The sequence below is a fragment of the Astatotilapia calliptera genome, chromosome 8 (genome assembly GCF_900246225.1).
Source record: "Astatotilapia calliptera chromosome 8, fAstCal1.2, whole genome shotgun sequence".
Classification (NCBI taxonomy): Eukaryota; Metazoa; Chordata; class Actinopteri; order Cichliformes; family Cichlidae; genus Astatotilapia; species Astatotilapia calliptera.
In genome coordinates, this window is record NC_039309.1 from 20,530,694 (window position 1) to 20,546,095 (window position 15,402).

At 45.6% G+C, this 15,402-nt stretch overlaps 1 protein-coding gene across 1 annotated transcript; it reads right to left on the minus strand.

Moving 5' to 3' along the window:
• Positions 1-11,384: 11,384 nt before the first annotated feature.
• LOC113028412 (uncharacterized) lies at positions 11,385-12,967 on the minus strand. Its single transcript, XM_026178656.1, has 8 exons — positions 12,753-12,967; positions 12,645-12,680; positions 12,397-12,567; positions 12,151-12,267; positions 11,925-11,987; positions 11,779-11,841; positions 11,590-11,691; positions 11,385-11,488 (listed from the first exon to the last, which is right to left on the minus strand). Exons 1-8 carry the CDS (start codon positions 12,829-12,831, stop codon positions 11,385-11,387), a joined length of 735 nt encoding a protein of 244 aa, XP_026034441.1. The 5' UTR covers positions 12,832-12,967.
• Positions 12,968-15,402: the final 2,435 nt, after the last annotated feature.

Genomic DNA, 15,402 nt, shown 5'->3' on the forward strand with positions numbered 1-15,402 from the left:
GTCTGATGCCCCTGACATTTTTGTCATGGAAAAATTCAACCCCGACTGCGGATTATTTCGCAGCATGATGGTTATACCAGCCAAAGAGTGGGTCGTAAGAATGCTGCAAGTGAGGAAGGATATTACAATTCTTTTTCAAACTTGCCGCTGCTGGAGGGATGCCGTAGGAGTAAGGAAATGTCTCAGCTTCTGAAAATCCCCACCCCTCCCGGACCACGCCCCCCTTCCTTCTGTTTTAAAAGTCCGATCAAAAAGCCTTTTTTAGCTCAGAGAGAGAGATGGACTCTGCACCCCTGCTTCGCGATGAGGAGACCGGCTCCACCGATTGTTTTTCTGATGAGGGCGAGCTGGTACCCGACATTCCCGGTTACTGGCCTCTGAAGCGCCAGAGGCGGCAGCAGCATACCGACGAGATGGACGGCTGGGCGTCTTCTTTATTCATCGACACTGTGAAAACGGCTGTGTATCATCTGGTCAACTTGGTGATAAACAAGCACCGCACCGACGAATGTAATGGATGTAAGATAGACCATCCCAGCCAGAGACAACACGAGTGCCTGCAAATTCTGGAGGATGATTTTTATTCCGACAATTATTATAACATCAGAAAGAAACTGCTCACTCCTCGCTTTGTCCCTTCCATTCAACGTCTGCTGATTGCTCGCAACATCAAGACTGAGGACGTTAAAGTCGGGATGGTTGCGGAGACCTTGCTTCATGAGCTGAAATCGGTGAGGAAAGTCTTTGACGCCATCACAGACGCTTATGACAATTTGGTGGGGCAAGATGTGGTTAAAATCGGGGAACTCCGTTTGGTTACGGAGTTTTACAAAGGTTGCTGATTCTTATCCTGCATGCTTCCTATATTTAACCTTGTTTTTTAAACCATGTATTCTGTTTCTTTTTAAAAAAAACAAAAAAAACAAAAAAACAAAATCCTACCTCATTTTTAATCATGTATTCTGTTTTTTAAAATCCTACCTCATTTTTTTTAATCGTGTATGCTTTAAAAAAAAGTATCCTGTTTGTTTGTAACCTTTTAACATGTTTACCTCGTGTTTTTAAAAAAAAAAAGAAAAAATAGTTTTTGTAACCGTTTGACTCTATAACTGTGTTTTATCTCAGGGTTTTGAATAAAAGTGTATTCTGTTTCTTTTTAAAAAACAAAACAAAAAAAAACTACGTTTTTTAATTCTGCTTTATTTTAATCATGTATTCTGTTTCTTTTTAAAAAACAAAAAAACAAAAAACTACCTCGTTTTTTAATCGTGTATGCTTTAAAAAAAAGTATCCTGTTTGTAACCTTTTAACATGTTTACCTCATGTTTTTAAAAAAAAAGAAAGAGTTTTTTTGTATTCTATAAGTGTGTTTTATCTCAGGGTTTTGAATAAAAATGTATTCCTGTTTTTTTTTCGCATGTTAAACCTTCTGGTTTTGAATTTAAAAAAAAAAAAAAAGAGTTTTTGTATTCTATAACTGTGTTTTATCTCAGGGTTTTTGAATAAAAATGTATTCCTGTTTTTAGCATATTAAACCCTCTGGTTTTGAATAAAAAATATTTAAAAAGCATTCATCTCTGGTTTTTGAATATTGTATTCCTGTTTTCTGCACATTAAGCCCTCTGGTTTCAAAAAAAATAATAATAAAAAACATTCATCTCTGGTTTTTGAATAAAATAATAAAAGCCGACTCCTGCGACGTTATAACGCAGACGAGCTTTTTATCAGAAGACGAGATGGCCGAGAAAAGTGAGATGAAAAAAGTGTATTATGACCCGCATCACCCAGGTAGTTTCGGAGGAGTAAATAGACTCCGACGCGCTTTAGAAGATGAAACTGGTAAAAAAGTTGATATCCGCAAGGTGCAGAATTTTTTATCCGAGCAGGATGCCTATACTCTGCACAAGCCGGCGCGAGTAAGATTTAAGAGAAATAGAGTGTTTGTGACCAAACCCCTGAAGCAGCTTCAGGCCGACCTGTGCGACATGAGACAGCTGTCTGAATACAACGACGGATTCAATTATTTATTAACCGTCATAGACGTATTTTCAAAAAAGGCTTACGCCCGCCCTCTGAAAAAGAAGACGGGTTCTGAAGTGACTGAAGCTTTCGAATCTGTGTTGAGAGAGAGTGAAATACCGGAAAATTTACAGACCGATGCGGGAAAAGAGTTTTTCAACAAGAGTTTTCAAGCTCTGATGAAAAATCACAGCATCTCCCATTTTGCTACCGCCAGCGACCTAAAGGCCTCGGTGGTGGAGAGATTTAACCGCACCCTGAAAACGAGGATGTGGAGATATTTCACCGCGCACAATACCAGACGCTATCTGGAGGTGTTGCCCGACCTGTTAGAAGGATATAACCGCAGTTATCACAGCAGCATTAAAATGGCACCTGCCGAGGTGCACCCCGAGAACGCGGATCAGGTGTTTCGCAACTTGTATGGAAAGACACCCGCCCGTCCTAAAATAAAGTTGAAATTTAAGAGGGCGGATCTGGTGAGGATATCCAAATTGAGAGGAGTATTTGATAAAAAATACGAACAGAGTTTCACGGACGAAATCTTTACTGTGATCCGGGTCCTTCACCGATCGCCACCGGTGTATAAACTACAAGATTATGACGGGGACCCCATTGATGGGTCGTTTTATGAGCCCGAGCTGCAGAAAGTGAAACTGACCGAGGACAAAGCGTTTCATGTGGAGAAGATTTTAAAGCGCCGCACAGTCAGAGGGGAAAAACAGGTTTTTGTCAAGTGGAAAAACTGGCCGGATAAATTCAACAGCTGGGTGAAAGCCTCGGAAGTGGTAGGCGTATAAAAAAAGAGACCCCTCGCATCATTCGGCTCATTTTTTAAAAATTCATCATGCAGTCCGAAGGGTTTTACGTGACCCTGCCTTCCAACGCCAGCAAGGGCTTATTTAAAGATAACGCCAGCGGCTGCTACACGGTGGATCTGGCCAAACCCCTCGAGCTGACCGGAGAATGGAGCGTGGGCTTATGCGAATTCATTTACCCGCGCACATGGTACAATCTACCGCCGGACGCCTCCTACTTGGAGCTGATGCGGACGACGGAGGAAGATCAGCCCCTGGTGATTTTAAAATTCGGCAGGGGAGGTCATTACGGACGCGTTAAAGATCTATTGGATCACCTGGTGCCGGCGATCCAAAAGTACGACCCGTCCTTCGAGGCTTCATTCAACAACATCACCAAACGTCTGGATATCAAAGGAGTCGGGAGCCATAAAATAAAGGTCTTCCCTCCTCTGGCTTACATGCTGGGATTGAAAACGAACGAGTGGTGGACTCTGTCGAAGCGCTCTACTCCGTATCCGTGCGATATGAACGCGGGCGTATATAACCTGTTTCTCTACACCGACATCGTTCAGTACCAGCCGGTCGGTGACAGTTACTCACCGTTGCTCAGCGTCCTTAACGTGAAAGGCGATTACGGAGACGTGATCAGCATCAGACATAATACGGTCCATTACTTGCGCGTTTCTAAAAAATACATTAAAACCATACGCGTAGAAATTAAAACGGACCGCGACAGATTCGTGGATTTTGTTTACGGGAAAACGATAGTCAAGCTGCACTTTAAACCGGCTTGACAAATGGCTGCGCGTCTTCCGCAGGACCCCCACCGTTTTGTGAGGTATTATGAGGGGCAGGTGGGAGGTTCCCTTCCGGGTTTTTACGGAGCGCCCGTGATGTACGGCAGAGGGATAGGATCCATCTTCTCCAGACTGTTTCGTTTCGTGTCTCCTCTCTTCAAATCCGGGTTCGCCGTAGCTAAACCTCACCTGAAAACGGCCGCAACCAATATCGCTACAGACGCTGTGAAAAGAGTGATGGGTAAGCTGACAGAGCCTCGTCAGGAGGGGGCGGGGGGTATGATGGTCCTCTCCCGCAGGAAGAGGAAACGCCCTCCGGGCGAGCGGATTAAAAATAAAAGCGTCGGAGTAAAAAGTAAATCAGTTAAGGCTGGCAGCGGGAAGAGAAGGAAGCCCCAGAGGAGCTCGGACATATTTTAGAAGAAAATAAATAAAAAATGTCTCTCTTACACAAGAAATCTGCCGAATGCACCCTTGCCGAACTGGATCTATTTTCGGCTCCCATGACCCAGCTATCCATAGAGGATAAAAAATATCAAGAATGTCAGCCCCTCTCTGCTTTGAACGACAACTCACCCATTGAATTTTTCATCCCCGGAGACGGGGAAAAGTATCTCGATCTGAACGACACCATGCTCCATCTGAGAGTGAAAATTACGGAAAGGGACGGGAGCAACATCCCACCCGATGCGGGGGTAGCCCTCATCAATTATCCTCTCAACACAATTTTCAGTCAGTGCGACGTTATTCTGGGGGATCGATTGATTTCGCAGTCCAGCGCCACCCATCCTTACAGGGCCATGATCGAGACGCTGCTCAACTTTTCAGAAGACACTCTAAAGAGTCAATTCAGCGCCGGTCTGTTTTACAAAGACACTGCCGGAGACATGGATTCTATAGTTATAAGCAACGGGCCGAACAGAGGGATAAAACAGAGAGCCGTTTTCACGGCCGAGTCGCGAGAAGTGGACCTGCTGGGTCCCCTCCACGCAGATATTTTCTTCTGCGAGAGGCTCCTGCTGAACTCTGTGGATTTGAGAATTAAATTGATACGCAACAGCGATGCCTTCAGTCTGATGGGAACTCGGGATTCGCAGTTTGCTCTGAAAATAACTTCGGCCTCTCTGTTTGTTAAAAAGGTCACTGTCTCGCCGGCCGTCAGGCTGGGGCACGCCGCGGCCCTGATGAAAGGAAACGCCCTCTATCCTCTTTCGAGCGTTTCTGTGAAAACCTACTCCATCCCTGAAAATTCCAGGATCTGCAACCAAGAGAATCTCTTTCTGGGAGCCATGCCAAAATACGTGGTCCTGGGCATGGTTCATCACGACGCCTTCACCGGGAGGAGGGATCTGTCGCCTTTCAACTTTAGACACAACGATGTGGAGTATCTGGCGTTGTGTCAGGACGGCAGGCAGGTGCCCGCCAAAGCTTTCCAGCCACAGTTTGACCGCGGAAATTCGGTCAGGGAGTTTTATCACATGTTTTCCGCCACGGGGAGACACCTCAAAGATTTACCTCTGAGCATCGATCGCCGGGAATTTAACGAAGGGTACGCCCTTTTTGCCTTTAATCTGGAACCCAGCGAGGATGCTGACGCCCTGTCTCCCGTCTCCAACGGGAATTTGAGGCTGGAGATGAGATTCAGAGTTCCTCTGCCTCAGACCACAACTCTCATAGTGTATGCCTGCTACGACTCAATTCTGGAGATTGACTCTAAAAGACAGGTGCTGGTGGATTATTACTAAAATATATACATGGATAACCTTCAGCTGGAGCACATTCTACATCGCGCCTTGGGAGACGTTTTCTGCGGGGTTTGGGCCTCGGACCAGCTGGCCTTTTTGAGGCGCGACTTTAAACCCCCCGCCTACTTTATAGTAAACACTCACCCCTCGCACTTGAGGGGAGAACACTGGCTGGCTCTGACTCTGGAAAAGGACGGCTCCTCCACTTTTTTTGACTCTTACGGATTCCCTCCCGACTTTGCTCACTATCCCTCGGTCATCTCAGAGTTTCTGGAAGGCCGCTCTGACAAAATACTCTATCACGATCGTCAACTTCAGCACCCTATGTCTGTCGTTTGCGGGCAACATTGCATTTTTTATCTATGTCACAAGGCTCAGGGGTTATCCGTCGGTAAAATACTTTCTCTGTACTATAACGATGTGTTTAAAAATGACGATATGGTGTCTGACTTTCTGAAAGGACGCTGCCCCGCTCGCTCTCGCAGAGGTCATCACGGGGCGTGCTCCTTACAAAAGTTTAAAGATGTGTGTATCGAATAAAGAAACGTAAACAAAAAATACGGTTATGTATTGAGGATGAGGGTATGTTTGTTTCGACCAAAGTAGTTAAAAACGCGTTCCATCCTTTCGGTCGCGTTTGGTTTTTACTTTTAAAAGAGAGGGAGAGGTTTTTAAATAGATCGATCATGTGCGAACCCCGCACCGCATCCCCCTTGTAAACAAATTCACCCCTCTTTGTCCATCCTCCTCCACCCTCAGGTAATTTCTGCATAATGTAGCGTGCGTTTTTGCGATCTCGAGGGGGTAAGGATTTTAATACTTCTTCCATCATTTCATCATCCTCCTCTCTGGGCCGCTGCACTTGTTGCTGCACTTGTTGCTGCACCTGCTGCTGTTGCACCTGCTGCTGCTGCGCCTCCTCTGGCGGGAGCTGGAAAGTCAGCCTACTCTCCTCGTCCCGGTCCTGTTTAGAGAGTGTGAGATATCTCCGCAGCAGAGACTCGTATCTTTTGATTTTTTCATACGAATTTAGCCGCGGATCCTCCAGTATGGCTTTCATCTTTTCGTCCAAATCGTCTTTGGCAGTTTCTCTGACGGTAGGCTCGGTGGGTCGGGTCAGTTTTTTCAACTCGTGAGAGGGAACGAGAATCATTTTTTTAAACATCTCAGCGTTTTTGAAATATTCCTCCCAGCAGGTTCCCTAGAATGGGTACGGCTGCGGACAGCAGAGGGAAAAGAAACCCTCCCGTTTGTTTCTTTAAAACTTGACGCTTACGGTTTAAACTCGTTTTCTTGTCGGCCAGCAGCCTGATGATCTTTTTCTGGCGTTTCAGTTTTTGGTATTGAGGAGCGGAAAGAGGTATGTTTCCCTTTAAAAGATTTAAAGCTATCTCGCACAGCGCCTGGAGGAAATCCGGGGAGCTGTGAGCGAGAATGTCTTTGCGTTTCTGCGGCGACGCGTGGTACAGAGCTTGCAGTAAGACTGCGTTTCTTTTTATACGCTGAGACATGGCTACTTGGGTTTAGGCAGGTAAATGACGGGGTACACCATATAATTGGAGTTTAAGCTGATGGTGCGGCTGTATTTACCCTGATGAAAAACGTTCTGGGTTAGCATCATGACCGAGACGTTTTTATGGTGGCGGTATTGAGTGAAAATTTTAACCACTTCCTGGTGATCCGAGGCCTGAAAGATGACGTCATCCAGCACCACCAGAACGTCTCGGAAATCTTCAAAAGAATCAGGCAGCCCCTCGATAAATTTAATGTTTTTATTGGTCTTTGAAAGCTCCTCATACATGGGTTGAAAAGAAGTATAAATCCACACAATATTCGCGGGCACAGTATCCATGACGCGTTCACAGTTTTCCAAAACACACTTTACAAAATGAGTTTTCCCACACCCGCTAGGACCCACAACTAGACAGGAAAAAGGTACTTTCAGTCTGTGATCAAAATCAGTTTCCTCCATTTTTTTTTTTTAGAAGAAAACAAAAACACTAGTACCCGAAAGGCAGAGTTGTACCGTCTGGAAAGAGACGTCTCTTGTCGTAAACCACGCGAAACTTTTTCTGAAATGTTCTGTTTTTGAGCACAAAGCCTCTCTTATCCCTCTGAATACCGTTCTGAGGGGTCTGGAGCTCCGCCTCTTTCATACCAGAAAGGTAACTTTCCACCAACCCGCTCATACTGTCGAAATTGACACGTTCGCAACATTCTCTCGTCTGCGTTATTCCTTTCATTTTTACCACCAGTTTCTTTTTGTTTCTGGTACGGTAGGCGTAACTCTTTGGACCCGCGGAGACAAATTCCTGGATGGTGTCCCCGTCTAATTCGTCCGTGAGATCCCCTAGATAGTTGCCCAGCTCTAAAGGTTCCTCCCCCTCTTTCACTACGTAGATCAGAGAGTCGGTGTCGGTGTACAGAACGCTGCGCTGCAATTTTTCTAAATACTCGTAGAGTTTTAGACGGGCGTAGGCTGTGGTGAAAGCGGCGATGAAAACGTTATTGGTAGCGCCGGGAGGTATCACGCACCGCTCGTTATAGCTCCACTGAATTAAAGCCACTTCCTGTTTTTTAGTCTTTAAAAAAGAGACGTGTTTAAAGACGTACTGTCCTGAAAAGACGTAGTTAAAAAACTGACTCGGTTTTCTGACCAGAGTGGTCTGAGTCAGGTTGGTTCTCTGAGCAAACTTTCCCCAGAAACTGTTGAGACACAATTTCGAAACTTGTCTTTTGGCCGGATTCACCTCTATTTTTGACGGGTCTAAACGTATGCCCTGATGCCTGTGGTACTCTTCCACGTATTTGTTCCTCTCATCCTCGTCGCGAGCTTCCGGAGGATAACCGGAGGCTTCCTGTTTGCCTTTGAGAAAAGTGTTAATATAACCGGCAAAAATAGCGCTGCTGCGACTATCAAAGTGCCAGACCTCTGTGATTTTAGCCACTCTGTAACCTAATTCTAAGGCTTTGTTAAACTCGACGGTGACCCAGACCCCGGTGAGAGCTCTGGCCTCGTCGTCGTGAAGGCACGGACCGCTTTGTTGATTGGTCTCGGCGCAGGTGCGACAGAGGGAGAATATTAATTTACCTCCGGGGGTTTTGTACGGTAGAACGGGGAAATAGAGCCCGCGCGGCGGGTAAACGGTGGCTCTGATCAGCCCGAAATAACTGCGAGGGTCTGCAAAATTCTCTCTGATGATTTGGGGGTGATGCAGAGGGTAAGCGCACTTGGCGTTGACGTAAGGGTACAGGGATGTGACGTCTACGTAATACACATTTTCTCCTGGCGAGGCGCTGTAACGCAGCCTCAAGGCCGAAGTGCGGCCTCCGTAAAGTCCCGGTCGAGGAGACAGAGGTTCCGGGACTTCGTAGCTCCGCATAAAATTTATAACCTCCTCGTTCGATTTTTTCATCTTGTTCCATTCGTGCTCCCACAGAGTGACCGTGCGGACTCTGTAAACGTTTCTCAGCTCCCGGAGCCTCGCCTCGGCAGAGGCGTGCAGGTCCCCGTAAGGAGCGCGGGTCAAAGGGCAGATTTCCTCAGGCCTGTAGCATTTTGGACAGCCGTGATAAAAGCATCCCAGAAATTCCCACACCCACTTTTCCCCGTTAATCAGCGCGTATCCGTCGACAAAGTACGGGCCTATTTTTTTCTCCCCGCCGGTTGTGAGAGCGTGTTGAACGGGAATTTTCTGAGAGTGAGCTACCCACTCCAGCCACTGAATGGACGCGTGCGAATAGGCTCTGAACCTGCGCCCGTAGTTGTCGGGCGAGGGGATGGCCAGACTGTTTTCGGGTAGGAAATTGGTGAGAAACACTTTCATGCAGGCTGAAGCTATAGTGACGCAGCTGAAAGGGTCTACTTTAGTTTCGCCTATAAACCCGTCTCTGAACTTTACGCACGCCTCTCTCAGGATATTAACGTCGTTTCGGCAGTAATACAGGGACTCTTTTTCAAAGTTAAACACTCCCCTTTCGGGTGGTGACATGCGCTCCACCCCGTAATCTGAAGGAGGAGGGTACGGACCCGAGTATTTTAAACGGTCCCGCGAGCTGAATTTGTGAGGAAAAAATCCCTTGGATTTGTCCTCGAAGCCTAAAGCTTTGGGCATAGCGCTGAGACGCATGGTGAGAAAAGAAAGCGAGTCTATGAATTTGAGAAGGAAATCGGATTCTGTGAAACATATAATTTTACTGCCTTGCATGATGAGAGAGGGCGTCATCCCACCCCCCACCAGGTGACTTAGAATTAAATAGCTGTCAAACCCTTTCGCGTTGTGCGCAACGAACGTGGTCTCTCTATATCTTTTCCTTCTGTATCTTTGGAGAAACTTTTCAACACAGTCTACACCGTAAGCGTGCCACTCTTCTCCTTCTAGAGATTTTGTGCACACTAGGTAAGGGACGTGCGCCCCCTCCCTGTCTGGGAAGGTTTCAAAGTCATAAAAGATTATGGAAGCGTTATCAGAGTTTTCATGTTTCAAAGGTTGGATGTAACACAGGTGTTGATCGTTGTCGGGAGGAAGCTCCGCGCGACAGATTTTACATCTGGCGGCTGTGCACCTGTGCATTCCGCGACGGGAGAGGTGCTTGCAGTCCGGACATTTATACAATTGTTGACAAACGCTGAGGTCTGAACCGGAGTGAATTCTAGGTTGTTTGTGTTTTAAATAACACGCACGTGTGCGACATGATCTGTTACAATCCGTACAGATTACAGAGTCCAGAAAGTGAGAGGGGCATGCGGGGTCAAAACAGAGGTTGCAGCGGTTTTGACAAAAGTGTTCCTCTCTTTTATAATACCCGCGGTGACATTCGTTGCAAATGTACTGAATTCCTAAAAATGTTTTTAGATTTTTTATCCCGTAATAGTGATGCTGGAATAAGAATAAGTACAACGGGTGAGGCGTGTTCGGGTAGTCTGTTTCGATTAATGAAAGAGTTCTGTCCTCGGGCGGGCGGTAAAACACGACGATTTTACGTTTTAGTATTTGTTCGAATTTACCTATGTCGGTGAGAGTTACCTGAGTGCGATCGCTCAACCCCGCTAAACGCTGCAGCTCTCTGCCGCGTTCCAGGGCCTGTTTATCTGTGAAATGAGGTTGAGTGAGGTGAATCAGGTTGATGGCAAAACACAGATTATCGTTTTTGTTTTTTACCACGTACAGACAGCGACGCTTTTTGACTAGAATTTCATCATCTAACATTTTTTGAATCTTTTTACGCGGGTCATTACTGCCACCGCCTCTAGGATTTCTAATTACTTGCACAACAATTTCTAGGGGAGAGCCTGCGACGATCGCTCCGTTTGATTGTATCAGCCTGGCTAGCAGGTCCTCAAAAACCGGTACAATGTTTTCAGCGCTTTCGTCATCGACGTTAAAAACAGAGTGATTTCGCGCGTGCTCGCTGATGATCTCCAGTTGAACCCGGTCGTTACGACTAACTTCCGGTCTGACCCTATCCGCTAGATCTACAAAATTATCCCTGACGTCGAGGTAAAATTGAGCGAGGTCGCTCGCTTCATCCGGAGAGGGAATGTTAAATACTCGCCTTATTTCGAAATTATTAAAATGTTCGCGGCGAGTCACCGCATCGTTCTGTACCCGAGATCCTCCTCCTCCTCCTTGTTGATGCTCCGCAGGCCGGTCCTCCTCCTCCTCCCTGGGCTGCTGATGATGATGCTGCTCCACCTGCACCTGCTGCTGCACCTGCTCCTCCCCCTGCTGCCGGTCGTAGAGCTGAAGAGCATTTTCTATCGGCTGCAGAGGGTCAAAGTTCAGTAGACCGGCAAGCCGTTCGTTTTCAATGTTTTGAAGGAGGACCTGCAATGCGTTTTCTAAAGGTTGTAGTGGGTCGTTTGGTGGTGGTGGGGCTATATTGTTTTCTAACGGTGGGGCTAAATGTTCATGGTTTCTGTTTAATTCTGCCACGGCTTCCAACAAAGCCTCAGGAATGCTGTGTTCTTCCGACATGATTTTCTTTATTTCTTAATTCACAGACTTTTACATGCTTTTACTTTACAGGTCCTTGTGTCTGTATATCGATGCATATGTGCGAACTGTTATGGCGTACATGAAAGCGAGGTTTTCAAGGATTCTCTTCTTATGAAGCATCCGTCGAGCTGTAAGAAAAGACGGACAGAATGTATTTTTAAACCTTACATTTTTTATTTTTATAGAGCAGAGAAGTTTAATAGGATCGATTCATCCCCCCGTCAATTACCTCTCAGTCTCCTGAGAGGAGCTCTCACTCTCCTAAGAGGAGGAGATCTGGACGGTTCCTCCTCAGCCTGATTTTCTTCCGCCTGATTTTCTGTATCGGTCTCTGTCGGGGGGAAATAAAACAGAAGAGATTTAAGAAAACAATCTCCTCCTTCCTATTTTTTTGAGAATGAAAAAACTTTTTATTTACCTCGCTCCTCCGCCCGATTGTCTGTAGCGGCGGGGGATTGGTTAGGTAAATCCGCAATCTCGGCTGCCGAGAAATAAAACAGAAGAGATTTAAGAAAACAACCTCCTCCTTCCTATTTTTCGAGAATGAAAAAACTTTTTATTTACCTCGCTCCTCCGCGCGATTGTCTGTAGCGGAGGGGGCTTGAATAGGTATATCCGCAATCTCGGCTGCCGAGAAATAAAACAAAAAAGAGAAAGATTTAATAAAAAAAAAAACTTTCTAGCTCGCTTTATACCACTCCAAGTCGGGAGGGGCGGTATAGCACACTCGGATTACTCCGCCACATCCTGATATTTATCGAAATGACGGATATTGCATCATATTGTTTACCTTTTGGTTTAAAAGGTATTTTCCTGCAGTTCTCCCGGTATGCGTTGACGAAAATAACGTCGTCGTCTTCTTCTTCTTCTTTTCGCTGCGGCGGGGTCTGTATATTCTCGGTTACCTCTGTCGAGAAATAAAGTTAAACTTTTTAAAAATCTGCTCCGGGTCGGGAGGGGCGGTATAGCACACTCGGATTACTCCGTCACATCCTGTTATTCAACAAAATGGCGGATAATGCATCATATTGTTTACCTTCGATTTTAAAACTTTTTTCTCCGCGGTTCTCCCGGTATGCGGAGACGAAAATAGTGCCGTCTTCTCTTCGACGCGGCGGCAGCGGAGGTTCTGCGGGGGATATGGCTTCTAATTCGCCGCGGAAAACGGCCGGATTTCTGCTGTTACTCACTGCATTATCGATTGTTTCTGTAAGTATCAGAGCATGGTTAAATCAAGTCTATCTAAACTTATTTAAAAAATGGTATATACTTATTTAAACGTACCGTAGTCCACTTGCGTGAAATCATTGATGTAGAAATCTAAAAGAAAGTAATCAAATTATTGACATCTCTGTTGATATATAATTTAAAGTCGTAAAGAAAAAAACTTACCGGGGTGAGGTATGAACAGTTCTGGCGAGATGGCCCTGGCGCTCTGATCGGCGGCGTTGTTTGAACGGAATGCTGACATAATATTCACGGATTCTTCCTCGCGATTGGTAGAACTGTCACAGTAGGGGATGAGCAGATAGCGACTCCCCTTCCGCTTCTTCTCTCATTTTATCCTAGTCTAGCGAAGCATCTGTTTTTCGCATCTTTCTCTTGACAATACCGATAGTTAGAGTGGGTTGTTTTTTTTTTTGTTTTTTTTTTTGATTGCCTTCTTGCGAACGCCGTCTGTTTTCCCACATTCTGCAACGGTAAAATATGGCTTTGAGACGGGTATTTGTTTTACCAAATGGACAATTGCTGTCTGACCTTGTTCTTGCTGTTGACAAAACTCGGCTCATGGTTGACTCTTTCCCACAGAGGGGGGTGCTTTAATAAACTTATTCGAATATGAGCTTTTTTCCTCGCTAAGACTAGTTTTATGGGGAGATGTAAGAAACCGGGTTACAAGCAATGATAATATCGGATGTTGACTCCTCAGCGTCATCATTTTCTATCTATTGAGAAAACTTATTGTAAAAAGTAATGAAGAAAAAAACTCCTCCTTGCCCCGCGGGGTGGGTGTGGGTGTGTGTGTGTGTGTGTGTGTGTGTGTGTGTGTGTGTGTGTGAAACAAGATCGCCTGTCGCGGGTTTGTTTTTTCAGTCTCTTGTAAAAAGGACTCTCAAAAGGAAAAGTAGTATTCACTAAGCGGTATTTATTCATTTTTTACACATAGGCAGCCTGTAGGTTACAAGCGGATAGAAAGTTCTTCTTTTCATCACAAGCTATGGTGTATCTTAAAGGTTTTTTACAGCGTCTGTATTATAGGAAAATAAAATTACTATTGAAATCTCTACAGGAAGTCACTCTTTATTTCCATTACAAACGCCGGTGCAGCTTAAGAAAGTAAAATTACATCCGCTCTGTCTCTCTATACATCACAGAATCAGCTGCTGCATCACCGCTGTGCTTAGGGAACATGACGCAACAGGTCTGAAAATGACTAGACACTTCCGGAGTATTTCCGGTAGGGTCATAAGGTCCGGATCGAGATTGAATATGTCATATTCAAAGCCTTCTTCTTTGGGAGAGCAGATCTCATCGGACACAGGAACGCTGCAGAAGGAAATCCATCTTGCGTCTGGGCCTTAGAAATTGTGACGGACTCCTCTCTCTGCTTTTTTATTCCCCTCCAACAGATGGCGCGCTTCCGGAGGTTTCCCCCCCTCCCTCTAAAAACTTTTTTTCCCAACAACAGATGACGCGCTTCCGGAGGTTTCCCCCCTCCCTCTAAAAACTTTTTTTTTTCCCCAACAACAGATGACGCGCTTCCGGAGGTTCCCCCCCCCTCCTTTCTCAGGATGCAATTCGACACGGTTAGCAACAGATGGCGCGCTTCCGGGGTTCACCCCCCTTTCTCAGGATATAATTCGTCACGCGGGGGGTTTCCCACCCCCCTTCTCCGGATGCGATTCGTCACGCTCATTACACGCTTCCGGGGGGGAGGGGCGGGAGGTCAAAAGGTCGTGATTAGGGCCATCAATCACTTCGGATCAAATTTTGTCATAAGCTGTATGGGATTATCTCTCTATCAAGATGTGGGTTTGTTTTTCCAGCTTCATTAACAGTTGTTTTTTCAGAGATCAGATGTCCTCACAGGTAGGGATGGGTATTGATACGATTTTCACGATTCCGATTCCATTTTCGATTCTGTTTAACAATTCGATTCTTTATCGAGTCTTTTTTTTTTTAAAAACACTGAGGTCGATTAGCTTAGAACTTTGTTTTATATCTTCTCTTTGAACAAGATAGAAATTTAGGAGTAACATGGCCTTACAAACCCAGCAGTGAGATCTTAAGAGATCCAGCCTATGGCTCTTCAATAGGGTGTCACAGGGTCCCCAGGAAAAAAAATTGTAAATGTAAAATAATAAAATAAATATTCTTCTGTAGCAATAACAAAGTATAACATAAATTATTCTGTAGCAATTACACAAGAATATCCAGTAATGTCCCTGCCTACAATTAAACACATTCCAGCATCTGCTGTGGCAAATGGGTGCAAGCCTGTGACCACAAACTTATACGGCTGCATAAATGTCTCGCAGCGCCTTGGCGTGCGCACTCACAACAATGGTTGAGCGTAATTGAAGTCATGTGCGGACTTATTTTACCTCCACAAACAGCTGAGACGTGGTTTGCGATACATGTGGCAAAAAAGTGCCCCAAGAGTGACGTGTTGTAGCTACACTAGGGAGACATTCAAAAGGGCTGTTGGGGGTGGTAAATACATTTTACAGGGTTTATTTATCGGATAACATACGTCAAATGTCACCATTATTATTGGCCGGCCCAGAAACAGCGGGGGTGTCCAAATTCAGAGGCTGCTTCCACCTGAGGACCCGGCCTTCGTGGTCTAAAGAAAGCCGGGTAGTACGTCACGAGCTCCCTCGGTGGAGTGAAACTCTGCCGTCTGCTCCTTGCTATCTAAAATATAACCGGGCACTGACGTAAACTCTTATGTTTAATCTTTTTCTGTTTGACGTTTATTCAGCTGTGTGAAACCCCGGAGGAACCCTCCCGAGGGATTAATAAAGTTAAATTTAATTTA